General features: G+C 48.3%; 2 protein-coding genes and 1 long non-coding RNA gene across 6 annotated transcripts; 1 reads left to right on the plus strand and 2 right to left on the minus strand.

Annotated features, from left to right (window-relative positions):
* Window positions 1–1,027: 1,027 nt before the first annotated feature.
* Window positions 1,028–14,916, minus strand: LURAP1 (leucine rich adaptor protein 1). The gene is made up of 2 exons (XM_058717550.1): window positions 14,506–14,916; window positions 1,028–4,810 (listed from the first exon to the last, which is right to left on the minus strand). Exons 1-2 carry the CDS (start codon window positions 14,701–14,703, stop codon window positions 4,289–4,291), a joined length of 720 nt encoding a protein of 239 aa, XP_058573533.1. The 5' UTR covers window positions 14,704–14,916; the 3' UTR covers window positions 1,028–4,288.
* Window positions 14,917–16,480: 1,564 nt separating this feature from the next.
* Window positions 16,481–19,088, minus strand: LOC131504800 (uncharacterized). Of its 2 annotated transcripts, none has more exons than XR_009258152.1 (4): window positions 19,004–19,088; window positions 18,593–18,695; window positions 17,792–18,333; window positions 16,481–16,713 (listed from the first exon to the last, which is right to left on the minus strand). It is a non-coding gene; the product is annotated as an uncharacterized LOC131504800 (long non-coding RNA). The 2 variants fall into 2 exon arrangements; XR_009258153.1 differs by having other exon boundaries at window positions 18,559–18,695.
* On the plus strand, window positions 18,143–27,629 carry POMGNT1 (protein O-linked mannose N-acetylglucosaminyltransferase 1 (beta 1,2-)). 3 transcript variants are annotated; one of them, XM_058717559.1, is made up of 22 exons: window positions 18,143–18,255; window positions 18,757–18,926; window positions 19,551–19,665; window positions 19,817–19,935; window positions 20,584–20,649; window positions 20,739–20,852; window positions 21,674–21,791; window positions 21,985–22,083; window positions 22,251–22,378; window positions 22,733–22,803; window positions 23,030–23,105; window positions 23,286–23,369; window positions 23,459–23,500; window positions 23,713–23,771; window positions 24,111–24,183; window positions 24,272–24,400; window positions 24,485–24,610; window positions 25,816–25,880; window positions 26,075–26,119; window positions 26,351–26,486; window positions 26,751–26,860; window positions 26,960–27,629. In XM_058717559.1, the coding sequence occupies exons 2-22, from the start codon at window positions 18,807–18,809 to the stop codon at window positions 27,045–27,047; spliced, it is 1,983 nt and encodes a 660-aa protein (XP_058573542.1). In that variant the 5' UTR covers window positions 18,143–18,255; window positions 18,757–18,806; the 3' UTR covers window positions 27,048–27,629. The 3 variants fall into 3 exon arrangements, with proteins under 3 accessions (XP_058573542.1, XP_058573543.1, XP_058573544.1); XM_058717560.1 differs by having other exon boundaries at window positions 19,551–19,626; XM_058717561.1 differs by lacking the exons at window positions 18,143–18,255; window positions 18,757–18,926 and adding an exon at window positions 19,288–19,326.
* Window positions 27,630–27,833: the final 204 nt, after the last annotated feature.

The raw sequence follows: 27,833 nt of genomic DNA on the forward strand, positions 1-27,833 counted from the left end.
TCCTGTTACCTTGAAGATAGAGGAAGGGACCATGAACCAAGGAATGCAAGCAGCCTCTAGAAACTAGAAAAGGCAAAGAAATGGATTCTCCCCTGGCGTCTCCAGAAGGAATACAGACTTTAATTTAGCCCGGTGAAACTGATTTCAGACTTCTGACCTCCAGAACTGTAAGATGCTAAATTTGTGTCATTTTTTTGTTTGTTTGTTTTTTGTTAGTGTTTATTTATTTTTAAATTTTATTTTTTATTTTTTAAAATTTACATTCAAGTTAGCATATAGTGCAACAATGATTTCAGGAGTAGATTCCTTAATGCCCCTTACCCATTTAGCCCATCCCCCTCCCACAACCCCTCCGGTAACTCTGTTTGTTCTCCATATTTATGAGTCTCTTCTGTTTTGTCCCCCTCCCTGTTTTTATACTATTTTCATTTCCCTTCCCTTATGTTCATCTGTTTTGTCTCTTAAAGTCCTCATATGAGTGAAGTCATATGATATTTGTCTTACTCTAATTTCACTTAGCATAATACCCTCCAGTTCCATCCACATGGTTGCAAATGGCAAGATTCCATTCTCTTTGATTGCCAAATAATACTCCGTTGTGTATATATACCACATTTTCTTTATCCATTCATCCATCGATGGACATTTGGGCTCTTTCCATACTTTGGCTATTGTTGATAGTGCTGCTATAAACATGGGGGTGCATGTGTCCCTTCGAAACAGCACACCTGTATCCCGTGGATAAATGCCTAGTAGTGCAATTGCTGGATTGTAGTTCTATTTTTAGTTTTTTGAGGAACCTCCATACTGTTTTCCAGAGTGGCTGCACCAGCTTGCATTCCCATAAATTTATGTCGTTTTAAGCCAATAAGTTTGTGGTAATTCATGATAGCAGCAGGAGGAAACTAGCATACTAGCCCTGCTGCTAGGCAGCATAACCTGTTCTCCTAGGGGAGTAAGGTCTGTGACAGTAGGGAGTGGGGAATCAAAGACTTCTGGGAAGCCCCTGCAGCCAGACTGACCCAGGTTCCTATTATAGTTGATTTATTACCTATCTCACCATGAACATATATCTAAGCAACAATACATGATTAATAATGCATTATTTAGAGGGTTGCTAAGAATTAAATAGAATAATATTTATATTACCTACTATGACCTAATTAGCTACTTTTTAAAAAAAACAAGTCATATCTCCTTGTGGGTTTACACACATTCGTTCTTCCATTCATTCAACAGGTGTCACTGAACACCAAGTAGTGCCTGGAACCCATACACACAGTGAGCCTGTCTGCTACAAGCTCCAAGCATTTCTCATCTAAGCTGCCACCGAGCTTCCAATCAGTCCAATACTCAACCTTACTGCTCCATCCTAAATGCAGGCTCTTACACTTGCCCACTCCCAAGGTCTCATATCTCCTCGATGGGCTCATCCTGTCAGCACCACCCTTTACCCTCCCAGGCATTGTTTTTGCAGCTTCCAGGAGCAGTCTCATCTCTGCCTTTACCCAGTTGTACCTATCCAACTGTGCTGTACTCCCTAGACCTGCGGAGCTCCCCAACTCCACAGGATCCATCCGGATTTCCTAATTTCAAAGCTCCCCACCCCCACCTTACTTCTAACCTCCAGGTCTGAAATGCTGAGCTCTTCCTCCATAATGTCTGGGCCTACTGGCCCTCCCTAGGAAAAGGGTTTGTCCAGGATGATTTTTCTTATATCTGCAGTCCAGATTCATGCAGCTTTTACCTAGTCAAGGTCCAAGGTTCTCTTTCCTCAGAGCCTATAGCACTTTCTCTAAACCCTGAGCTGCCTCTCTAGAGTAGGATTAAGAACCTAAATATTAACACAAGGAAAAATTGCTTTCTGTCCTTTGGGTGGTGTTAACTGGGTGGAATGGGGGAACAGTCTAGCCAAGTGACAGCACTGTGGGCAGACAGGCAAGAAATCTGGGTTCTCTAGAGTCTTGCCTTGGATCTACTATGGGTGATACTGGGCAAATCTCTGCCCTCTCTAGGCCTGTCTCTCTAGCTTGTCTGTGCACTGAAGGTCCAGTGTTCTGTAAGGCTATACTTGAGCTTTGAGATTCTAGGCAGCTACCCCGGCTATGGCACACAATGGCCACTAGATGGCGCACATCCTCTTCAGCTCAGAAGTTTGTAGCCTAACCAAACAAGTAAGCTTCAAAAAAGAACACAAAGCTTCTAAGTGAAAAGGTAGTTTACCCGAGGCATGCTACAAAATGGCAACAGAGTAGGAACTGGAGAAGGGCATTTGAACTGCCACCCTAAGGGGAAGTCAGGAGCCCCAAGACCAGAAGAGGTGTTAAGGAGAGGGCTGGTAAGTAGCAAAGGAGGAAAGGCTAAGAATATGCTTTAGAGTTTCTGATCACTTTGAGGGGATGGGAGAAGAGCGAGTCCTTAGGGGGGAGCTATGGAATGAACACATTGCCCCAAAAGGACTGGGGTGGGAGCTGCAGAACAAAACTTGAGAAATTTAGGGAAAGTGGAGATTAACTTGTCTTCTTTCCCTTCTCCAGCATAGAACAAAAGGTAGAGAAATTGCAGGAGTTATTATAGCACTTGGGGAAGCTCCTCCTCCACGGTGGAAGGCACAGCAAATAGGCAAGGATCACCTGACATCCTTTTCTCTCTTTTTTGCCTTCCAATGATTAGTTTCAGGCCCCAGGAAAAACAAAGACCAACATATAGGCAGTTAGCTGGGGTTCAAAGGGTTAATCTCCAAGAATTCATTCTCTGACATCAGCCACAGCCCTTCTTTCACAACTGCACCCCCCCCCCACTACCCCCACTTGTCCTCTCCTTGGGCCCCAGGTTGGCAGCCTCCTTGAATTCCTTCTTTGCTGTAATTCACTAGGGCCTTAGGACCTAGGCTCAGAGCCAGTTCCCTGCTCCCACCTCAGGTCCCAGGGGTCTAGGGCTTGCTCTAAGGGAGGAAGGAAAGCAGCCTTCCCCTCTATCTCTGCCCCTCATAGGATGTGGGGCTTAGGACCAAAGAGCCTCTGTCTTTCCCTGCCACACCCCCACACTCCCATTGTAATCCAGACAAGGAGATTTCTTGTGTCTCAGCCTCTGGCAGGCATCCTTGTGACCAAATGGTAGAAGGTCCGGGGCAGGATGGGGGAAGGGAAATCACAGGATCAGAGAAGATACCTCCCCTCTTTGGAAATTATGATACACCCCCAGAGCTCTTCAAGCTTCTTCTCCCTCTGATTCCCATCAGCAATGGGGAGAGAGGGGGGTAGATGGGGGACTCATCTGCATATAAAAGGCCGGAGGCCCTGAAGAAGTGGAAGTGGAAACTGAGAAGGTGTGGAGACACAAAGGCTAAACCTCCTGGCAGACAGTTTTGGAGCCAGAATACAAAAATGGGGGCAACCCAGGGAAGGGGTAAGACAGGGGACTGGCAGGGCAGGCCAAACAAACTTTTGAGCCGTGGGTAGAGGCCCCTGAATTTCCCTCCCTAAAAGCACAGATGTAGGAATACTGGCATCAGATAGGGATGTGGTCACAGAGGAAGTGAGACCCCCTAGAACAAAATGAGAACACCCAATTTAAAAAGTAAGAACCTTTCTGAAAAGGAACACAAACATCTGACAGTGAGAAGCTTTCCTACCAGGAGGGGTGATATGATCCCCCTAGCAAGAAGTAACGGTATGGAGAATAAATGGTGTGGTCTCACTTAGCAGCAGGGGCTCAGACAACCCTATACTGCCCTATCACCACTAAGAGACTGGTACAGAGGAAAGTCTATTCCATCCTGGCAGGAAATGACATCACTCACCAGACAGGAAGGGATGGTTCTACCAACTCCAGAGGCTTCTAGGAGGGCCAATCCATGGAAGGTTGGCTCTGAATGTCCATGTCCCTCCACAATTCTCCATCTTGGCCAAGAGAGGGGCCAAGACTCCTAGATGTTGGGTGAGGTAATTACACCCCCATCCCTTCATCAGTGATCTCCTATGGGTCCTAAATCCCTCAAATCCTTACGTAGTTGCAGGGGGAAGGGGAAGAGATACTATCACACCAGAAGCTACAGGTCAAGCCTCTAGAGTCATTGTATCTATGTAAATAGCTCTAGGGTCCCAATAATTGAAGGATAAAGGCAGAGCCTCCTTAGGGGCCAGAAGGATGGTAAGGCCAGGTTTCCACGGTAACTGGATTTCAATGCAGCCTCCTCCTAGACCCAGAATAAGGGAGAATAAATTTCTAGGGAGACCAGGACCTAGTGATGAAAGAGTTATAGAAATATGAAAGGACGGGAAAGTTATTACAAGAAGGTCACATCATCCTGGCACTGCCCCCAATACCAGTGGGCCTCAAAGCCAAGCGTAACACTTTCATCCTCTAGTGGTTCAGGAGGTCCACCTTGGAGCCCCTCCCCTGGGGGCTTCCATACAGCCCTCAAGTTCCCTAGCCTGGTGGCTGTCAGGTCCACCTCAGTCCTGGCCCTGTCCCCACTGGGTATAACCTTTGCCCAGTCCATCTCAGGACGGGGAGCCCCAGGGGGGCCCTGTTCATCCATCTCGCTGGGGGCCACCGTGTCTAGGAAACTGCCGATGGAGACACTGTCCAGCCGGTCAGTGGAGCTGGTGTCTGGCAGGCTGTCCCAGCTGCCTCGCCTTGAGCGGCCTGGACTCCCGCCTGTCAGACTATATTGGCTGCTGGTGAGGCTGCTGCAGTGGCTGGTCAATGTCCCCCGCTCCTCCAACAGCCAGCGCACAGCCTCGATGCCCTCATTCAAAGTCACCAGCTGCTGCAGGATCTTCACATCGATGGCTCGCAGGTAAGCCTGGGGGAGTAGGAGAAGGAATCAGTCTGAGCTTCAGAGCCATGGGTTTCCCAAATATTTCTAGAGACCCCACTTTGTGGTCCAACCAACCATGCCTCAATTTTAAGAAGCATGGGGATAGAAGTATGGTTGATTTAGAGTGTGGGCTTTAGAAGCAGACAGATTGCAGTTGTTGTTTTAAAATTTTTTTTTAACGTTTATTTATTATTGAGAGACAGAGAGACAGAGCGTGAGCAGGGGAGGGGCAAAGAGAGAGAGGGAGACACAGAATCAGAAGCAGGCTCCAGGCTCCGAGCTGTCAGCACAGAGCCCGATGCGGGGCTCGAACTCATGAACCGTGAGATCATGACCTGAGCCGAAGTCGGATGCTCAACAGACTGAGCCACCCAGATGCCGCAGATTGCAGTTTAAAATCTCAGTTCTGGGGGCGCCTGGGTGGCGCAGTCGGTTAAGCGTCCGACTTCAGCCAGGTCACGATCTCGCGGTCTGTGAGTTCGAGCCCCGCGTCAGGCTCTGGGCTGATGGCTCGGAGCCTGGAGCCTGTTTCCGATTCTGTGTCTCCCTCTCTCTCTGCCCCTCCCCCGTTCATGCTCTGTCTCTCTCTGTCCCAAAAATAAATAAAAAACGTTGAAAAAAAAAATTAAAAAAAAAATAAAATCTCAGTTCTGGGGGCACCTGGGTGGCTCAGTCCGTTAAGCATCCGACTTCATGATCACACAGTTCATGAGTTCAAGCCCCGCATCAGGCTCTGTGCTGACAGCTCAGAGCCTGGAGCCTGCTTCAGATTCTGTGTCTCCCTCTCTCTCTGTCCCTCCCCCATTCACACTCTGTCTCTCTCTTTCTCTTTCAAAAATAAACGTTAAAAAAAAATTTAAGTATTCAACACAGTGCGTGACACAGAGTTAGGTCTCAGTAAATGTGTAGTATCGAAATCCGATCCCACTGAGATTTGAACTTCATAGAATAGGGCATTAACTATTGAACCAGTCCAGAATCAAAGAATAACCTGATAGGGAGTCTGGTGTTAATTAGGAAGTAGACTGAGCCAAAAGGAGGCAGGAGCTGGGGAATAAAGAGGGAGCTCACCTGGCCCCACAGTCCCTTCAGGGTGTGGGTAGCAGTTGTTCAAAGGGTCAGAATCCTGTTGGCTACAGATGCAGGGCTTCTCTTCACCACACACTAGTCTAGGGTGTCTGTACTGGGAGTAAATCTGACTTACCAGGTAATCTTTAGGTCCCTCCCACCTCAGATCCCCTAAGTTATCTTCCACAAATACCAATCTGAATCTGTCCCTCCCTTGCTCAAGAAACTTTCTGGGCTTTGCACAGCTCTTAGAGAATAAAATCTAAATATTTTAGCAGCAGGCATTCAAAAGCTGTCATAATACATCCCCTGCCTGTCTCTCCAGCTTCACTTTTAGCATACTTCCCTGGAAGCCCCCCAGTCCCGTCACACATGACTTTCTGATTTCATATTTATTTAATTTTCCTTTTAGGCAAAGTAATGGATGCACATAGATTAAAGACACAAAGAGTTTTGTGAGATTTATCATGAAAGTAATAGTCCCCCATCCTAATCCTAAATCTTTCTTCCCAGAAACAACCATTATTCATTTTTTATCTGCTTATTTTGGCACTTAGATTCTAATCTCCAAATAACATTCCACTTACTGACTTTTAAGTTTTAGGTGTTTTCTACTGCCTTCCCATACGATAGAAGGTTAAGGATTTAACTTTTTCATCCTACTCCCCGATCCTCTGCCATACAGACACCTTTCTCTCTGTATTCCAACATACGCGATAAAATGAATTATTCAGTATTTACCTTATTAGGATTTGGAAATGCTATTCGCGGCCAAGTTGTACAGTTTACTATGGCTACTTTTCATTTCTTACTTCATGTTTTCCTTAGAATAATATTATTGTAATTATGCCTTAGAATAATAATAAATGATATATATCATCTTACATAATTATTACGTTATCATATTATTACTACTACATACACTACTACTACTCTTTTGCTTAGTTTGCTATATAATCATCAGTAAGTCAGCCTCAAACCCTCTCCCAATTGTCTGAATTTTCCTCTCAAGGCTTTTAAACATATCACATCTTCCATCTATTCCATGTTCTTAGAGACAGCTCTTCAGGAGCCTTCTTTTTTATATATAAAATTTCTAATATTTATTATTTTTAAAAAACTTTTAATGTTTATTTATTTTTGAAAGAGAGAGACAGCGTGTGAGTGGAGGAGGGGCAGAGAGAGAGGGAGAGACAGAATCTGAAGCTCAAACCCATGAACTGTGAGATGATGACCTGAGCTGAAGTTGGATGTTTAACCTACTGAGCCACTAGGACGCCCTTATCTATTTATTTTTGAGAAAGAGAGAGCACGAGCAAGTAGGGGAGGGGCAGAGAGAGAGGGAGACAGAGAATCCCAAGTGGGGATGGAATTCATGCACCATGAGATCATGACCTGAGCTGCCCAGGCGCCCCAGGAGCCTTCTGATCTGCCCCAATCTGTACCTGCTGCACAACTATCCTCCAGGGATCCCCCTTCACTCTCATCCTAGGGACTCCCTTTGCCTCTTTCCTGAGTTGGATCCCTTGTTTCCTGATCCTATGTCTTCTTCTTTCTTGATTCACTCCTTTATTGCGTGTGTGGTGCTTTTCCTTCAGTAGCTTCCTGCAACAATCTACATAGGAGGTACATTTGTTGAAGCTTCACATGTTTAAAACGCTGTTTTCCTCCCCTCCCCTCATAGACAGTTGATGGGTATAGAATTCCAGGTTGAAAATAAATTTTCCTCAGGATTTAAGGCATTGTTCCATTGTCTTTTAGTTTCCAGTGTTAAACTTAAAAGTATGATGCCATTATGATTCCTGATTGTTTGTATGTATCCATCTTCCTTTTCTTTCTGGAAGTTTTTAGGATCTTCTCTTTGTTCCCAATGTTTTTTTTTTTTTTAATTTTTATTTGTTGTTTTTAAGTTTATTTATTGATTTTGAAAGAAAGAGAGTATGAGTGAGGGAGGGGCAGAGAGATAGGGAGAGAGAGAATCCCAAGTAGGCTCTGTGCTAGCAAAGTGGGGCTTGATCCCATGAACTGTGAGATCATGACCTGAGCTGAAATCAAGAGTTGTACGCTTAACCAACTGAGCCACCCAGGCACCCTGTTCCCAGTGTTCTAAATTATCCCAATAATTTGCCATGGCGTGGGTCTATTTTCATACATTGAATTGGCCACTTGATGGGTCCTTTTAATCTCGAGGCTCATATCCTTCAGTTCTGAGAGATTTTCTTTATTTCTTTCTTGATTTCTCCTCCACTATTTCTATGATCTTTCTGGAAATCCTATTATTTGAATAGAGGGTGTCCTGGACGGATCCTCTCTCTTTTTTTTTTTTAATCCTCTTCCATCTTTTTCTATATTTGTTCTAGTTTCTGAAATATTTCAACATTATCAACCCTTCTACTGGAGTTTTTCATATTTTCCTATCATGTTTTTATTTCTAAGAGTTGTTCTAGTTCTCTGAATGTTTTCCTGTTTATAGCTTCCTGATATGGCTGCAATATTATCTTATCTTTTTAGGGATATAGTTAATGATTTTTTTTATAAGTTCTCATCTTCCAATATTATCTCCATTTCATTCAAGTTGTTTTTTTCTGTTTATCTACATCTGTACAGTTAGAGGGTCTCATCAGGTCTCTTACAGTGTTTAGTAGCTGCTCATACTTCAGAGTGGTCTCTAAAAAGCTGGTTGCAAACTGGCAATTATCTGGCTGGGCTATTTGGCTTAGCCCTGAGTCAGTATCTCTTATGGTTACTTTCTCTCAGGTTCACCATATTCACCATATTATACCCATCTTGAGAATATAAGGAAAGCTGCCAAGTAGGGGGAAATGCTAGAAGGGTATATCATAACATTTAATACATTTTTACTTAATCCCTCTTGCCTTCAACTTTGTTGTCTCTCAATCTGGAGACCTTTGGTTCTAGATGTGTTTTTTTTTTAATAACAATTTATAAATGTTTATTGAATTATTCAGTAAATGATTGTTTTACATCTAGAATGATAAACCAGAATATAACCAAGTATTTGTACACTGAGAAAAATATAGGCACTGGAATTAAACAGATCTGGATTCAAACTCCAGTTATGCCATTAATGAACCATATGATTTTGGAATTTTTATTCCCCTTTAAACCTTCATTTCTTCATTGTAAAATGAGGATACTATTTTTTTTAATTTTTATTTAATTAATTAACTTATTTATTTTTAATTAAAAAGTCTCCACACCCAACATGGGGCTTGAACTCACAACCCTGAGATTAAGAGTCACATGCCCTACCAACTGAGCCAGCCAGGTGCACCGAGGACACTATCTAATTAAAAAGTTTATTTTAAAAAACGGAAGGTTGTCCCTAGGTGGCTCAGTTAGTTAAGCATCTGACTCTTGATTTCGGCCCAGGTCATGATCTCATGGTTTATGAGATGGCCCTGTGTTGGGCTCTGTGCTGAGCATAGAGCCTGATTGGGATTTTTCTCTTCCTCTCTCTCTGCCCCTCCCCCTCTTGCTCTCTCTCCTTCATTATAAATAAATAAACATTTAAAAAATAAAAATAAATGGAAGGAATGCATTAACATGCACAAGATACTGCCTGACAAGTATTAGTTCATAAATGGTAGCTATTTAACTTTACATATTACTATGGTAAACCTAATTACCATGGCATAAGCACAGAACAAAATTCTGTACCTGAAATTATTTGTGACTTTGGAATAATATCACAACTCTAATTCAATGAAACAGATGGTTATTTGGTTCCTGAGTTGTCTAATGATTACAAAGATAATGGAGAAACTGTCCCTACTTAACAGAAACTTGCAGTTTCAATAAAGAGATATGAACAGGGGCAACTGGGTGGCTCAATTGGTTAAGCATCCAACTTCTGCTCAGGTCATGATCTTGCAGTCTGTGAGTTCGAACCTCACATCGGGCTCTGTGCTGACAGCTCAGAGCCTGGAGCGTGCTTCAGCTTCTGTGTCTCCCTCTCTCTCTGCCCCTCCCCTGCACATGCTCTCTCTCTCTCTGTCTCTCAAAAATAAATAAACATTAAAAAAATTTTTTTTTAAATAAAGAGATATAAACATGAACAACTGAAATGCCACAGACTATACAGATTATTGACATATGATAAAGAAGATTATCTTCAATTGTTTCATACTGGGGACAAATAAGTTAACAGTGAAACCAACAGCCCTAGTCCAAAACCAAACTAGATGTATTAAATAAAACTTCTCATACTAAAAATGCTTCTCCTGCTATAATTCCTCCTTTCTTCCTTTCTTCTCTCCTTCCTTCCCCTTCTTCCCTTCCTTCTGTACTATTCTTTTCCAAAACTTACATCTCCAATCTTCTGTTAGGATAAAGAAGTGGCTGGCACCTGGTTGCCCAGTTAGGGAGGAGATCTTAGAATATGATTCTTTTTTTTAATTTTTATTAAAAAATTTTTTTTAATGTTTATTTATTTTTGAGAGAGACAGAGACAGAATGTGAGTGGGTTGGGGCAGAGAGAGAGGGAGACACAGACTCTGAAGAAGGCTCCAGGCTGTCAGCACAGAGCCCGACGCAGGACTCAAACTCACGAGCTGTGAGATCATGACCTGAGCCGAAGTCGGACGCTCAACCAACTGAGCCACCCAGGCGCCCCATCTTAGAATATGATTCTTAAACAGACATTCACACACCCTTCTGTTTTCAGCTTCGCTTGTGCCCCTCAGTTCTAGAAATACCCAGTGTTTCCAACTCCTGTGACCTTTGAGGGTTTCTGTAGTGCAAAATGTGTTGCTTTTCAGCTTTCCTTGCTGCTAGCTTGAAATTCAGCTTTTTTTTTCAGGTCTACTAAGTTACAAGTCTTCCTTCTGCTCTTTAGCTTCCAAAATTTTATTCCTATCATCTTCTCTCCTATTTTTGTTGTCATAATGGTTTCATGGCCTTTAAAATAATCCTTCTATTGGCTTTTTAGTGAAGTTTCAGAAGGAAATGAAGGTAAATGCATGTGTTCAATCTGCCATCTTGAATTGGAATTCCCACTGACTTTATTCATTTTTCAAGCCCCAGCCTCAAATGCCACCTCCTCTAGGAAGTCTTCCCTGCTCTTCCTCACGATGTAATTAATCCATTCAGTTATGAAACAATATTTACTGGGTGTTTCTTATAGGCATTGCATTGTGTTAAAGGAAGAAAAGACACCATTTCTTAGCTTCAGGGAGTTCACAATCTATGGGTAAGATAAGACAATGACACAAGCACTAAAAATTCAATGTAGTAAATGCTAGGGGAAACAACTGCTATATAGAGGGTCACAGGTACCTAGACGGCCCTAACCCAACAAAGGGAGGTAAGAAAATGCTTCCTAGAATAAGGCACATCAGCCGAGGCATGAAGGTTAAGTAGGACTTAGCCAGACTAAGCGGTGGAGAGAGACATTCCAACCAGAGTAAACAGCATGTAACCCCTCCAATTCAAAGTGGCCTTTCCAGGGGTGCCTGGCTGGCTCAGTCAGTAGAGTGTAAGGATCTTGATCTCAGGGTTGAGGGTTCAAACCCCATGATAGATGTAGACATTACTTAAAAAGTAAATCATAAAAAAAAAAAAAAAAAAAGTAGCCTTTCCAGAGTACAAATCTGACCATGTCACTCCTTAATGAAAACTCTTCCAGGAAGCCCATGCTGTGTTCCAATAACACTTATGGTCCTGTACCAGAGTTATTAGTCTCTCTCCCTCCTTCCTGTGAATTCAGACTGTGAGCTCCCCAAGAGCAGGTCCTGCACAGTTCATTTATGGTGCTTAGCCTAGGTCATATTAGACTTTGTGATTCTATTGCCTTTACCATCCTTGGCCCCTCTGGAGGTCTCCAGGATTCAGGGGGTTGGGTTTTACCATGCTGATGAAAAATGAGTTCTGTGACAGTGGGATTCCCTGACTGTGACAGCATCACTCCGCAGAATAGAAAAAAGCAAGGCTTTTCTTGCCAGAAAAAGAAACACTCATTCCACACCGTCTCTTTGGAAACAGAAAGGTATAAATAGCTCAGAGAGATGAAGCCTTAAAGGCCACCACAATCCAATTCTCTTCCCAGGGGGATTCAGGTTCCCCACTCCCCCACTTAACACATACATATTAGACTCTCGGCCCAGCCCTGGGGTCACAAGTATGGCTCCCTCATCACTCAATACAAATCAGGCCCTGGGGTAAAGCCCGGAGATTCCAGGCCCAGCTCCCCGGCCACAGATTGAGATTCTCAGACTATTCTTACTAGGACCATCTGGTCCCACAAGCTCCTGTCCTCTCATCTTCCAAGAGGCAGAAAAACTGAGGCCAAAAGAAAGTCAGGGCCCTGCTCAAGATCTCAAAATGATTCAGGAGCTGAGCCAGGACTTGAACCCAGGTCTTCTCCCCCTTCTTGCCTGAAGCTTTTTCTCAAGCTGCTCTGTGGGGGCTCTGTGGGGGCAACAGTTCTTTGGGTGGATTAAGTAGGGAAGGTTGCTATTGTTTTCCTTTCCTACATACCCCAGACTCTGGCTGGTTCACTCAACGTGTGAGAGGGGGAGGGAACCAAGAGGAAAGGAGCCTAGAAGCAGGAATAACCTTGGCCTCAAGAGCAGGCCTGTCCCCTCCCTGCAGGATTGCTGGGAGAGGGACAGTTGAAAGACAGTGCTTAGAGGGCTTGGACCAGTACTGCCACCAGTTGCTCCAAAGGAAACCCCTTGCCCTGTCCTGTCCTCCCTAGGTGCAACCCAGTGGGCAGGGCAGAGTACGCAAATATATCAATGACACCTTGACCAAGGAGAGAGAAAGGAATGGGGTAGGTAGTGACCTTTCACTGTTTGGGCCCCCAAGCAAGCGCCCTCCTTTGTGCCTTTAATGGGCAGCCTAGGGTCCTAGACCAGGCTGGGTCAAGAATGCAGAGACCTGGGGCTCCTGGGTGGCTCAGTCAGTTAAGCTCCAATTTAGGCTCACGTCATTACCAGGGTCTGGCTCTGTGCCCAACAGCTGGGGCTGGAGCCTGCTTCCGATTCTGCGTCTCCCTCTCTCTCTGCCCCTCCCCCACTCACACCCTGTCTCTCTCTCTCTCTCTCTCTCTCTCTCAAAAATAAACATTAAAAAATTTTAAAAACAGAATGCAGAGACCTGATCAGAAGTTAAATGCACCCCCTTAAAGTTTACACCACGGAGCTCCTGAGTGAGCCCAGGCAAGCCCCTGAACACCTGCAAGCATGCTTCATCCTATGGAGGAATGATGACTGCTCTTCTCATTTCAATGACATAAAATGTCTTTAAAGTGTCTGGCACAAAGCAGATCTCAACGGTAAAAATGTAAAGTGCAGGCAGATCATCTGGATTCAAAGCCTGGCTCTGCATTTTACTTTTTATATGACCTTGAGTAGTTATTTAACCTCTCTGTGCCTCAGTTTCTTTATCTATAAAAGATCACTTGCCAAATAGGGTTGCTGTGAGTATTAAGCGAATATTTTGTAAAGTGCTCAACATGATACCTGGCACCACTCTGTACAATGAGGCAAATTCGAGCCCCTCCCTTAGGTGGGCAGTCACAGCCCTGCCCTGAAGAATCTGGCACTCACCTCCAACCTTCAGGGCCAAGTGCACACATGGCATTCGAATCCTTCCCCCACGAGCCTTCCCTGATTACTCTGCCCACAAGGCTCTCCTCTCAGACTTGCAGGCTGTCTAGGAGCTCCCATGCCCTCCTTCTCTGCTCTCTCACAGCCCAGCCTGGCACAGAACTGGGCAGACAGTAGGGCTCCAGGAAAACCTATTAACTGACACACTCACCATGGCCTCCTGGTTCTAAGCCAGAGAAAATTCTTCGGATCCCCAGAACTGGCTGCAAAGTGGTGGCAGGTGTGAATCACCCCCTTCACCGGAACCAGGGCCTTGGGGAGCCTAGGCAGCCCCAGATGCCCTTCTGGCTCTGAATCTAGACCAGCAGCAACAGGGGAGGGGGAGGGTGCCTGTTTCCTTCTCTTCTCCCCAAGAAGTTACAGATAAAATATAAATATCCTTGGGGGGCTCGGAGATGATGGAGCCAATGCTGATGGTGCTGCTACTCTGACTGCTCAGGTTCTAGGAACTTCCAAATATTTTAAGTGGGGGTGGGAGAACATTGCAGGAAGGGAGGATGTCTTTAGTGGCCCTAGTCCAGGAGGTTTTCACCCAGATCTCTTCTGTGCTAAATCCTGTCATGAACACTGAGGCCTCAGAGGAGCAACCCAGTTTGCAGGAAGAGAAGAAACTGGTTGCCCTTTAATGGTGGCCGGGGGGTAGATGGCACCTGGTGGAGGGGTGGGGTGGAGGAGATTTGGGCTGTGCCAGGTTCTCAGTGTTTCCCAATCCTCACCTCTCCCCTCCCAATTATTTGGCAGTAAAAACTTCCTAGAGCCCATGCCTCCCACCTCAAGTCTTCAGGACCCATCAACACCCCACTTACCCTTGGGAGGGGCAATTAACAGACCGCAGGGTTTAAGGATTGATCTGGAAGGGACCCTGAGGAGTAAGGTGGGGAATTTTAATGTTCTCCTCTCCTGTCCAACTCTGGGGGCATAAGTCTGTCCCTCAGCCCTAGCTGGGGATTCCATCCCCTGGCCCATGGAGCCCACACTCACCAGCTCCATCCTCAGCGCCATGATCTTGTCCCCCAGGCCGTGGCCCGTGTTGGGCGCCCCCGGGAGCAGCAGGGCGCCAGAGGTTCCTGGCTCCCATTCGCCTCGCAGCCCGCGGAGCAGCCCTTCAGGGGTCTTCCTGCCCACCTTGCCCTCCACATCTCGAAGGTCAGGCGATTGGGACTCCGCAGTCCCCTCCATGCCGGCCTACCGCTTAAAAGTGCTGGGAGACCCGACGGCGGGATCTTGTTCCCAGGGGTCCTCCTTTCTCCGCGGCTAGCGCCGAGCGGAACCGGTGGGTCCCCGCCCGCGCCGCGCGGGGGCGGTCGAAGGGCGCCGTAACACTCAGAAAAGCAGCGCAGAGCCGCGCGCGCGTGTGCGTGTGCGTGTGTATGTGTGTGTGTCGGTCGAGGGCTGTGCTCACGTCTGAACGTCTGGCCCTGGAATGGGTGGGGGTCGGCGATTTGTACTTGGATTTGTACTTGAAGGGGCGCTAGGAGAGTTCAGTGCCTTCTGCCCACTCTTCCAACTAAATCTAGCCAGGTACACAGCAGGCGCCCCGTAAGTGTTGCAGAACAAAGGCTAAATAAGCATCCTCAGGAATTTGGGAAATTAAGAGATCTGCAGAGGTTTTTGAAGACTTCCTGGAGTAGAAGGGCTGGGTCTAAAACAGTGGTCAGAATTTAGCTACCTGCACACACACACACACACACACACACACACACCACTTTCAGTGTAGCCACTGAATTTATTTTTTTAAGTTTGTTTGTTTGTTTGTAAGTAATCTCTACATCCAAGGTGGAGTTCAGACTCACAACCGGGGATCAAGAGGGAGTCAGTCAGGCACCACCACCACCCCTCCCAGCCACTGAGTTTAGATTAAAGAAATAGAAAGTAACATTCTGTGCCTTGTGGCTCAGTTGGTTATGCAAGGGACTCTTGGTTTAGACTCAGGTCATGATCTCACGTTTTGTTGGTTCAAGCCCCATATCTGGCTCTGTAATGACAGTGTAGAACCTGCTTGGGATTCTCTCTCTCCCTTTCTGTCTGTCCCTCCCCTGCTTGCTCTAAACAAACAAACAAACAAACAAACAAACAAACAAGAAAGAAACGTTCTTCTGGCCACTGAGAAGTAATCAGTATGAAAGATGAAAGGTCCACATGGGCCAGCCAGATCAGATCCTGTAGACTGATGCTTCTTAAGCTTGACTGTGCATATGAATTATCTGCACATCTTGTTAAAATGCAGATTGTAATTCTGTAGATCTGGGATGGGGTCTGAGATTCTTCTTTTCTAACAAGCTCCCAGGCGATGGCCATGCTGCTGTAGAACTGTAGAAGATAGTTCTATAGTGCTTGGATTATATTTTATAAGCAATGAGGAGCCATGAAAAACTTTATTTGTTGTTGTTTTGGCTTGATTTGGGTTTTTAATACAAATTATTTCAGCCCATGGTCACAGGATTTACAATGCAAACCCTGCTTTATCTTTTCCCACCTCTATACCCACACCCCAAAGACAATGATGTTCAGCTTTTTTTTTTTTTTCTGGTGTTTATACACATAACTCTACATATGCTTATACAGTACTATTTATTAATTTTAAATATCATCTACTGACTTCTATTATGATAAATATAGATTTATCTCACACTCTGTACTTCCCTTCTTCCACTGACCCTAAATATTTCTATCACTATTTTTAGGTCATCTAATGGTTACCTTGTAACCTTAAGTAATGTGTTTTTCCTTGATATCTCTTGATCCACAGAAGAGTTTTAACTCAGAGGTTAAAAACCAGATTTACCTTTTTGGAAAACTGCTCTGGATTTTGCAAGGAGAAAGGATTGGAGGGGTACAAATCTGGAGTCAAGGAACCTGGTTGGAAGGGAAGAAACTGAAATGTCCTGGACCAGGGAGGGGCAGGTTGTGAGACTGGAGAACAGTTACACCACAAAGGAGGTAAGACTGACAAGACTTGGTGACTGGTTACATTTATTTGTTTATAGTGGCATTCATGAGTATTTGCTCAGGAAACGAGTGATTTCAATAAATATTATGGAGCATCTACCATTTGCTAGCCATTGCGCGTGGTGCAGAGAGTATGCTGGTGAGTAAAGACACCTCGGCTGGTTGTTGGAGATGAGGAGTCAAGGAGGATTTCAGCTGTTCCTGCTGTCATTCACCAAGGAAGGGAACCCCAAAAGAGATCTAAGAGTGGGAAGAGATGATTACAGCAGGGGTCACATTGAGTTGGAGGGGCCTGTGAAGATGTCCAGCAGGCAATTAGATACAGGTCAGCCTGGAGCTCAGGAAATATTAGGACTGCAGATATGAGTGTAAGAATCTAGGTGGTTACAGAGGTCAAGAGAGTGGATATGATCTTCCATAGAAAGTGAGATTGAGGAGTGAAGATCAGGAAGGAGCCCTGAGGGACATCTTTTTCAAATGCTAATAAAATGTGTTGCATTTTCTTCTGTTCTCTAATACATACTTATTAGGAAAAATCACCTATTATCTTAGCTTCTAAGATAAGTACTGTTAACATTTGGTGTGTGTGTGGGGGGGGGGGGATACCATCCCACCACGTAGGGAGCAGGTGGAATATGGAGAGCTCAAAAAAAAAAAATCTAACTGGTCTGGCTTCCTCTGTTTCCTTTTAAAACAGTCTTCACAAAACAGTAAAGCTTCTCTTAAATGGGACTATATTGCTCCTCTGCTTACAACTTGCATAGCTACCCATTCACTTCAAATAAGCATCTCCATCACCTAGAAACTTGTTAGAAATGCAGTATTCTGCTCTACCCCAGACTATGAATCAAAAACTCTTAGAATGGGGCCCAGCAATTTGTGTTTTAAGACACCCTCCAAGTGATTCTGATGCAAGGTAAAGTTTGAGAATTACTATGTTAAGCTAAGTGCTTTATATGTATTATCTCATTAAACCTTCACAACAACTCTGTATTTTTCTTGTCAGTATAGGGCAGGGGTTGTGAGTAAAATTCGGAGCTGGGATGCCTAGGTTTGAATTCTAGCTCTCCCAGCTTTGTGACATTGGGCCTCATTAGTAATAGCACCTAACTCATGGGGTTGTGGAATTCAATGAGTTGATGGAAGTAAAGTGCTTGAACAGTGACTGGCATAGAGTAAGCATCATATAGAGTAAGCATTTCACAGATGAGGGAACTTAGGCTGAGACTTTCAGTGACTTGCCCAAGGTCTCGGGTTGTGGTAGAAGCAGGTTTTTAATTCCCCTCAGCCTCCAAACGCATACCCTAGGCCTGCATACCCTAGACCTAGGTGCATGCAGCCTTGGCCAAGCAAGGGGAGCAGGTAGCTGTGTCCGAGGCCTGTAGGCCCTATGACCCTGGAATCCCGAGTGGTCTAGTCCAAAGCTCTAGGACTCCGACTTTAATCCAGTTTGCCATCGGCGATGCTGGGGACCAAGACATCGGGAGTGGGGGGGGGGGGGCGCGGATCTGCTCTCCCCCAGCAGCCACCCCGCCCGCTGGTTGCGAGCCGGGGGCTGCTGAATATTCGCGGCACTCGCGGGCTGCTGACACTCGTCTCCGCCGCCCTAAGCGCCGCCCGCCGCCCTCTCACCCCGCGGCGGCGGCGGCGGAAGCGGGGAGGCGGGCCGGGCCGGGCCGGGGCGGGGCCGCGAACGGCATGGAGGAGGCGGAGGCCGCGGCGCGCCGGGCCGAGCAGTGCGGGCCCGAGAGGGGCCCGAGTGGGGCCCGGGCCCCCTGAGCCGTGAGTGCCTCTGGGCAAGAGTCCGGGAGGGGTGGCGCGGCCGGGGCAGGTCTCCCGAGTCCTCAGGCGGCCCGAGCCCTGGGAGGAGAAGAATGGGGCCAGATAGGAGAGGGCGAGGGCGCAAGGGGGTGGAGGATTGGGGGCTGGGGAAGGGGGTTGTCTCCGCCCTTTGCCCACAACAGGACTAGGAAGACCTGGAGCTTGGCCCTTTTAGAAGCTGATAAACCTCGAGAGCCGATTATTTGGCCCCTTCTCCGGCGCGGGGGGCGGGGGGGAAGGTCCCCGAGCAGCTGTGTCAGTTACCCCAGCCCCAGGGGGAGTTTCCAGGTGATCTGACCCCTCTGAAGGTTTCCTCTCCAGAGAAGTTGAGCCACTTTTCTCAGGTCACACAGCGTGGATGTCTTCAGGGAAGCGTTGCTGGGAGGTCCTCCCTGGTCTCCCTAGAAGGCATCAGACTTTGGGAGGAACACCTTACTCCATGTGACCCTCTGGTCTTCTCAGATTCCTGAAGGCATGGGTTGGCCAGGACAGTGGTGACTCCCCAATCCGGCATGGACGACTGGAAGCCCAGCTCCCTCATCAAGCCCTTTGGGGCTCGGAAGAAGCGGAGCTGGTATCTTACCTGGAAGTATAAACTGACCAACCAGCGGGCCCTGCGGAGATTCTGTCAGGTATAGAAATGTACCAAACCTCCTAGGGGCTCCCTCCCAGCTTTACCCTAGCCTAGACTATTGGCACTGGGACTTACCTTGGCTACCCCCAACCCTGGAAAGGGGCGGCAGGTTCCTAGAGAGGAAACCTCTTTGTGTCACGTCGCTACGAGGTGGTGGTATGGGCCCAGAGTTCTAGAATCAGAACCCAAGTACAACCTCCTAGGCTTCTGACAAAGACCTGAAGTCTAATCAGGAAGGCTTTGCCCAGGGGTACACACACCTGTCAGGCAGTCAGGGCTAAGACCCAGGTCTTCTGATCCCCAGCTTGGTTCTCTGGGACTGGCTCCATCTCTAGGAACTAATTGTGGAGGGGACCAAGGAAATCAGGGCCTCAAATGGAAGAATACAGGAGCTCTGGGTAGGAAGGGCCCTGATGAAGAGAGAAGGGTCAGGGGTGGTTCCCAGGAGGAGGTGGTTGTGAAACTGGACCCTGGCTGGGGGGAGTAGAACTGGGTGGACAGAGGGACAAGAGGCCCCAGGATCTCCCTGTGTCCTCACTGCAGCCAGGGCCCTCCTTTCAGGAAGACCCTCAATGATCTGGAGGGGGTGCCCCTCTTTAGTCATCCCTACCGCTCCTCTCAGACAGGGGCAGTGCTTTTCCTACTGGTGACCGTCATTGTCAACATCAAGTTGATCCTGGACACGCGTCGAGCAATCAGTGAGGCCAATGGAGACTCGGAGCCAGAACAAGACTATGGTGGGGCCAGGCTGAGGATGGGATTGGCTGTTGAGGTGGAGTGGTGGTGGGGGAGGGGTCCCCCGGGATCTCACAGCTGAAATGGTAGGCAGATCCCAAGGGATGAGATGCTGCTGGAAAGACCATCTCCCTGACCTTTGCACCTCTACAGATGAGGCCCTGGGCCGATTAGAGCCGTCACGGCGCAGGGGCAGTGGTCCCCGACGGGTTCTGGATGTGGAGGTGTACTCAAGCCGCAGCAAAGTATATGTAGCTGTGGATGGCACTACGGTAAGTGGGCCAGTGTCGGGTGTACAGTCATTGTATTCTACTCAGGGTGTGGGTCCGTGGCTCTGGGATCCACTGCCTAAGTGGGTACTGCATCTCTGCCACTTTCAAACTATGTGGCTCTGGAGGCCTCAGTTCCTTATCTAAAGGCTGGGACTAATGATTTCTCCTTGTCAGGATTAAAAGAAAAGTATGTGAAATGTGTTGCATGTAGTGGAATATTATGCAAAGTGATCGTTAGTATCAGTAGGTAGATAATTTATTGACTTATCCCATAACTGCTTTCTGGTCCCTTCTTTGACCTCAGCCTAGTTCCAGGCATTGGGGACCTAGAGGTAATCAGAGCTGGCCCCAGTTCGAGGGGCTTAATCTGATGGATTATAATATCTCCAGCACGAGGAAGAGACGTTAGGGCTCTAAGAGTCTGAAAGCCGTAGAGAGGAGGGTTCTAGAAAGATCTGATCTCTCTAATGGATAACTTAAGGAGGTTTTCTGGAAGAGGTGGCATTCAGGCTGGGTCAGAAAAGAACTGTTAACAGAGGCATAGGCAGGAGGAGAGGTTTCATGCAGCTGATTTTTTAAATTCCCATAAGACAGAGAGACCTTGAATGCCACCATGAAGAGTTGGATTTTGTCTCTGCCACTCTGTAGGTGCTGGAGGACGAGGCTCGGGAGCAAGGCCGGGGCATCCATGTCATCGTTCTCAACCAGGCCACGGTGAGGTTCTAGGGGTGGGGGACCTGGAGGGCTGAAGCTGAGCCCACCTTGCTGGTGACATTAACTCATGAGAGGTATGTCCCCGCCAGGGCCATGTGATGGCAAAGCGTGTGTTTGACACATACTCACCTCATGAGGATGAGGCCATGGTGCTGTTCCTCAACATGGTGGCACCTGGCCGAGTGCTCATCTGCACTGTCAAGGTCAGTGACTCTGCCCTGGTCCTTCTCCCAATGCCCCCAATTCCAACTTTGCTCATGGCCCTGGGTTCTATACCCCTCATAAAGCATAGTGGGAAGAACCTCTGGAGGAAGGTAATACAGGTTCCAATCTTAGCCTTGTCATTTTTATTTAGCAAATAGTTATTGAGCAACTACTGCATGCCAGGCACTGATCTGGGTGCTAGAGCTACAATCAGAAGCAACCTTTATGGAGCTTACATTCTGCGGGGCAAGACCAACAACAAAAAAGCCAGATAAACGTGTGATGTCAGGAAATGATAACTTACTGAAGATAGTGAAGCAGGGAAGACAGAATAATGGGTGATGCATTTTAGAAAGGGAAGGTGTCTGTTAAGTGACATGTGAACAGAAAGCTGGAGGAAGTAAGGAGAGGGCCAGGTGGCTATCTGGAGGAAGAGTGTTCTAGAGAAGAAGATTGACGAGTGCAAAGGCCCTGAAGTGGGAAGGTGCTTAGCATGCTTGAGGAATTGCAGGGATGCCAGTGGAGCTGGAGCAAACTAAGGGAGGGGAGGGGAGTGGTGGGAAAAGAGCGGAGAGATGCAGATTGTATGGGATCATGGTAAGGATTTACTAGCATGGCCGTCTTGGATAATTCTCAGAAACTCTCTAAACCTTCAGTTTTCTTAACTGTGGTTACTATCCTCAGAGGGTTGTTGGGATAATTTAACGAGTTAATTTAAATAAAAGGTTTTGTGTGATGCTTGACACATAGCGAGTGCTCCATGAAGCCAGGTCGCCCAGAACCATGGCAGGCAGGCTGACCACTTTCTCTGCTCTCCCAGGACGAGGGCTCCTTCCACCTCAAGGACACGGCCAAGGCTCTGCTGAGGAGCCTGGGCAGTCAGGCTGGCCCTGCCCTGGGCTGGAGGGACACTTGGGCCTTCGTGGGACGGAAAGGAGGTACCGGCACCATGGGCCATCCACCCTAAAGTATCAGGGGTCTGGAAGGAACAGAACACCAAGAGATGGGGTGGGGTTGGGGGCAAATAGGAGCCAGAAGTGGTGGGCTGGATGAAAGTGGGCAGAGAGTTGGGAAGAAGCTTTCAAACTGGAGCCTGGGCCCCCATTGCCCCTCATTCCTGCCCCCTGCTAGGTCCTGTCCTTGGGGAGAAACATTCTAAGTCACCTGCCCTCTCCTCCTGGGGGGACCCAGTCCTGCTGAAGACAGATGTGCCGCTGAGCTCAGCTGAAGGTGGGGTTAGTGGGGTCTGGGCTCCAGGGCAGTGCCTGGGCTGGAGGTGGGGATTTGGGTCCTCTTAATGGAGCTTTATTCTCTTGACTGAGTGCCTGGGGTTTTGTAAACCACACTGGTCTTCTGCCCCTACATGCCTCATCCTGTTGACCCCATCCCTCCCTCAGAGGCTGAGTGCCACTGGGCAGACACAGAGCTGAACCGTCGCCGCCGGCGCTTCTGCAGCAAAGTTGAGGGCTATGGGAGTGTGTGCAGCTGCAAGGACCCCACACCCATCGAGTTCAGCCCTGACCCAGTGAGTGCAGCCTTAGACAGTGAGGCTTGGACTCCTTCTCAACTTGGCCAGAGGCCCTAGGAAAGAGCCAGGTTGGGCTTTCCCTACCTCAGTCTGAGAGGGAACCAGGACCTGAGGATCTGTGCTGAGCTCTGAAAGACGGGGGGGCATCCTGTTGGGGGGAAGAGTAGGCCATGTGAACAAAGGCCTGGAGTTGGATGTGGGTTGAGTGTATGGGAGGGCCAGGACAGGGAGACCCTCTGCCTTTTCCCTCTCTACTCTGGAGTCGCCTTCTCCCCAAAGAACTCTTCCCTAGGTGGGGATCCCAATGTGAAGAGGGAGTGAGGCAAGAACTAAAAGCTGTTTCTCCCTCAGCTCCCAGACAACAAGGTCCTTAATGTGCCTGTGGCTGTGATTGCAGGGAACCGGCCCAATTACTTGTACAGGTGAGCCTGGGAGTGGGCTGTATCCAGCACTGAACAGGAGGGTGCTTAGCAAGTGGGACCCTCAAGCTTATCTGCCTGCAGGAGGAACTCTTGAGGTGGGCAGAAAGGCAACAGATTCTACGCCCATTCACCCATGTGGGTGAACAGGGGGATGTGGACCCATCTATAAGCACAGGGGAACCCAGAGTTGGGTGACAGAGACCTAACCCATCCCTGGGATCCCCAGGATGCTGCGCTCTCTACTCTCAGCCCAGGGGGTGTCTCCCCAGATGATAACAGTTTTCATCGATGGCTACTATGAGGTGAGTGGGGTTTGGGGGCTATGGGAAGAGCAGAGCTCAGGGCCGTGGGTGCTGAGTAGCAATGATCACAAGAGACGGCCGAGGCAAGGGCTGTGAAATGTGAATGGTTTGGCATGGCGGAGCCTGCCAGGTGGGCAGGGGGAGGTGGCTCACATGGTGACCAGTGGCCATGCCTTCTAGGAGCCAATGGATGTGGTGGCCCTGTTTGGTCTAAGGGGCATCCAGCACACTCCTATCAGCATCAAGAATGCCCGTGTGTCTCAGGTACTGCCTAGGCAAGGATGGAAGGGGCAGACACCTGACCCTGCCATCCACCCCAAAGCTCACGTGCCCTCTTTCCGCTCCCCACCCAGCACTACAAAGCCAGCCTCACTGCCACTTTCAACCTGTTTCCGGTGAGTAGTAAGGACAAAGTCCTTGGACCTAGGGAGGAGAAACATGGGTATAAGGTCTGGTCTTATTATATAGCAAGCTCTTCTCCTCTCTGGACCTCAGCTTCCTGATCTGGAAAACAGGGGTAGTGCTGCTTGAGAAATAAGATGGGGGTGGAGGAGGCACAGGATGGGAAAGGCCCCCTTGGGGTCATGCTGTCCCCCTCCCCCTGCAGGAAGCCAGGTTTGCCGTGGTTCTGGAAGAGGACCTGGACATTGCTGTGGACTTTTTCAGGTGAGGGGAGTGCCCTTCCATAAGTACCTCTCCACTCAGCTCCTATAGGCTTCCTTGGGCCTCTTTGCTTAACTGGGTCTCCAGGGAAGAAGACAGTGGGGTGTCTGGGAGAGCTTTCTGAGGGAAATAAGCTTAAAAGTGGGGGGAAAGCCTGCAAAGGTAGGACAGCAGGTGTTGGGGTTGGAGTAGAGAGTAGAAGGATGGATAGAGACAGTGGGGATTTGGGGAAAGGGACAAGCAGGCATGACTCCTGAGTCCCATCTCTAGCTCCTCCAGCATCACTGTGTGACTGGGTTTGTCCTTGTCCTTCCCTGAACCCTTGGACCCTGCCTGTCTCAGTTTCCTGAGCCAGTCCATCCACCTACTAGAAGAGGATGACAGCCTGTACTGTATCTCTGCTTGGAACGACCAGGTAAGCCAAGTGGCCAGGGGTCAGCTGGGGTGTTGGTACAGCACAAGCACCAAGCTGATACCTCCCACCATGACACCCCTGTCCCCAGGGATATGAACACACAGCTGAGGACCCAGCACTGCTGTACCGTGTGGAGACCATGCCTGGCCTGGGCTGGGTGCTCAGGAAGTCCCTGTATAAGGAGGAGCTTGAGCCCAAGTGGCCCACACCGGAAAAGGTGCCCTGGCAGGGTAGGGTGAGTGGGCTGGAGTCCCCTCCCAGCTCCAAACCTCTTAACCATTATAATCTTCCATGCCCCCAGCTCTGGGACTGGGACATGTGGATGCGGATGCCTGAACAACGCCGAGGCCGAGAGTGCATCATCCCTGATGTTTCCAGATCCTACCACTTCGGCATTGTTGGCCTCAACATGAATGGCTACTTCCACGTGAGTGGGAGGCAGGGATATTGTGGAGGTGGGCACAGAATAGTAGATAGAGCAAGAACATGGACTCTAGAGCAGTCCCAGCTCTGCCACTTATTAACTTTGGAGAAAATTCCTTATCTTCATTGGCCTCAGTTTCCTTATTTGTAAAATGAGGATAAAGATACTACCTATCACAAGGGTTCCAGGTTACGAGGCTTAAATGAGTTAATATATGTAAAATGCTTTGAACTGCAAGCATTATATAAGGGTTAGCTCGTATATTTTTTATTATTACTATTCTTAGCACCCGACTGTGGGTGTGGGGAGGGGATTTCTGCCACCAGGCGCTTATGCAGCCCTGGAAGCTTTGCCCTCTCCTGTCCTTGCAAGTGGAGGGGCCCAAGCCTCAGCCCAAAGTGAACAGGGAGGTCCCCAGGCCTCCATGCTTTACATGGCTGTGTCCAAAGGGTTAGGGTTAAGCAAGAGTATCCATTGAGACAGGCCAGCCCAAAGGAACATATGGTCAGCTTAGAACCTCCTAGATTCCAGAAGGACCCTGAAAGATTGGCTTATACAAGACCCTGCTCATCTCCCAGAGAGGGGCAGGCATTGACACTTTCAGTACCTTGGTCTTAGCACTTTCCTCCGTCTCAGCTCAGCCTGGCCTTTTGCCCTCTGGTCCCCACAGGGCCTGCTTCTGGCTTCTGTGGCTCTACAACAGCAGACCCGGGGAGAACCACTGGGAATAGGGACTAACCCAGGGGTCAGGAGCATGAGCTGCTGGTGTGGGCATGAGGTCTCTAGCAATGGGGGAGCTGAAATTAAAGCTAGTAAGAGCAGGAGCGCCTGGGTGGCTCCATCAGTTAAGCATCTGACTCTTGATTTTGGCTCAAGTCATGATCTCACAGTTTCTTTGAGCCCTGCATTGGGCTCTGCACTCACAGTGCAGAGCCTGCTTGAGATTCTCCCTCTCTCTCTGCCCCTCCCCTGTTCACAGTCTTTCTCTCTCTCAAAATAAATAAATAAACTTAAAAAAAAAAAAAAAAGGCTATGAGAGCCGGCCAAGGATGCTACAAAAAGGAGGATAGGGAAGATGGAGGGAAATTAGGGGGACCTCTGTGGGTCCAGGACTTCATCTGTGGGCCTTGTGGCTATGTGGTGGGTCAATGGGCGGGTGTGGGCCTGACAGTGTAATGCCCTGATGTTCACCCTCACACCCACTTTAGGAGGCCTACTTCAAGAAGCACAAGTTCAACACGGTTCCAGGTGTCCAGCTCAGGAACGTGGACAGGTCAGGGATGGGGACAGAGCAGAGGGGAGGATATCTAGGAGCCTTGATGACCAATCCCCAATATTCCCCTCCAACCCTGGGGCCTGCTGTTTACCCCAGCCTTGCTGCCACCCAATTCCCATGTAATCCCTTGCCTTGCCCCTGGAACCTGAGGGGTTACCCCTTCCCCTGACCCATTTTTCCTTCTCCTTCAGTCTGAAGAAGGAAGCTTATGAAGCAGAAATTCACAGGCTGCTCAGGTATGGCCTATGGCAGTAGGGATATATGGCAGGGAGTGAGGAGGCAAATACTGGGGGTCTTGGCCCCATTATTTTTGGGTCCTGCTGCAAAATGAAAAGCAGGACACCTTGTTGAAAAATTAAGAATTTCAAGACAGCAATAGCAGAGCTTTAAACTAAGCACAGGGCCTTGTAAAACACACCCATGAAGCAGGCTCTGTCTTGGCCTTTCTCCCCTACCCTCTGCTGCAGCGAAGCTGAGGTTCTGGACCACAGCAAGAACCCTTGTGAAGACTCTTTCCTGCCAGACACAGAGGGCCACACCTATGTGGCCTTCATCCGAATGGAGAAAGATGATGACTTTATCACCTGGACCCAGCTTGCCAAGGTGCCCCACTAACATACCCACCCCAGGCTTACTCCTCCCCACCAGATACAGGGAGCCTTTGTTCTGGAATCTTCTACCTCAGAACCTTCTCTTCACCCTCTGGGAACCCCTCTTTCAAACCCTTTGTCCAATTCCGTATTCTAGAAGATGCTACCTCTTACAAATTGAGACTGTTGAGGGGCTGGAGGCTGAGCCAAGGGTCCTCAGTGGCCCCTCCCCACAGCTCTCTGACCCTTGCCTCTCACTCTGTCCCACTCCTACCAGTGCCTCCATATCTGGGACCTGGATGTGCGTGGCAACCACCGGGGCCTGTGGAGATTGTTTCGGAAGAAGAATCACTTCCTGGTGGTGGGCGTCCCAGCCTCCCCCTACTCGTGAGTGACTCTTTTCTGCCCTGGGACATGAGAGTCTAGTGGGATTAGCAGGCATAGCTAATTACCTTTTCCCTATACATTTTCAAATTATCTTTCCAGGGTGAAGAAGCCACCATCCATCATCCCAATTTTCCTGGAGCCACCCCCAAAGGAAGAGGGAGCCCCAGGAGCTGCAGAACAGACATGAGACCTCTTCCAGGACCCTGCAGGGCTGGGTACTGTGTACCCCCAGGCAGGCTAGCCCTTCACCCCATCCTGTAGGATTTTGTAGACACTGGCAGGGATTGGGGCTGGTTTGTTTTTAACATGAGACTTAATTACTAACTCAAGGGGAGGCTTCCCCTGCTCCAACGCCCCTGTTCTTGAGTTGGAGGTCTATTTATTTACTTCCTTGTGGGAAGGGGCAGGATAGTACCTGGGAATCATCGGGGTCCCTGGGCAGCTGATCCTGCCCTTTGCACACTCCCTCCTCCCAAGCCTGGCTCAGAATCTAACCTATTTATTGACTGTCCTGAGGACCTTGGGAAAAGGCTGAAGCCTGGAGGGCCTTGATTCCTTTCTTGGCTGGGTGCTGCCCTGAGGGTGGGGCTGGCTCTTACTCAGGAAACTGCTGTGCCCAACCCATGGACAGGCCCTCTGGGGCCCACCTACTGATGCAGACTCACTCAGAGACCCTCAGACACTGAACCAGGCCTCTTCTCAGCCTCCTCTCTGTCCAGGTTTCCAAAGCTGGATAAGGTGGTCATTGATTAAAAAAGGAGAAAACCTCTGGGGATGTGTTTTATGATGGTGTGACTGTGTGTGGGGGGGGGGCAGGGAGGGGGAAGAGAGAGAGACACAGAGAGAGAGATGGGTAGGAGAGAGAATGGTCATGATGGATAATGAGTTTTCCTTACTGTCCTCCACAGAGTTTAGTTTCCATTTGGCACCATTTGGCCACCAGGGGATGCCCCAGTCTCAAACACCAAGGTTT

The sequence above is a fragment of the Neofelis nebulosa genome, chromosome 2 (genome assembly GCF_028018385.1).
Source record: "Neofelis nebulosa isolate mNeoNeb1 chromosome 2, mNeoNeb1.pri, whole genome shotgun sequence".
Taxonomy (NCBI): Eukaryota; Metazoa; Chordata; class Mammalia; order Carnivora; family Felidae; genus Neofelis; species Neofelis nebulosa.

What these genes read in the sequence shown, in the direction of transcription:
- POMGNT1 (XM_058717559.1), top strand. Translation starts at nt 18,807, where the DNA reads ATGGACGACTGGAAGCCCAGCTCCCTCATCAAGCCCTTTGGGGCTCGG. An exon ending in GGAGCCAGAACAAGACTATG is followed by an intron (nt 19,666 to 19,816) that starts GTGGGGCCAGGC and finishes GCACCTCTACAG; the next exon opens with ATGAGGCCCTGGGCCGATTA. An exon ending in TGCTCATCTGCACTGTCAAG is followed by an intron (nt 20,853 to 21,673) that starts GTCAGTGACTCT and finishes CTGCTCTCCCAG; the next exon opens with GACGAGGGCTCCTTCCACCT.
- LURAP1 (XM_058717550.1), bottom strand. Translation starts at nt 14,703, where the DNA reads ATGGAGGGGACTGCGGAGTCCCAATCGCCTGACCTTCGAGATGTGGAG. An exon ending in TGGCGCTGAGGATGGAGCTG is followed by an intron (nt 4,811 to 14,505) that starts GTGAGTGTGGGC and finishes CTACTCCCCCAG; the next exon opens with GCTTACCTGCGAGCCATCGA.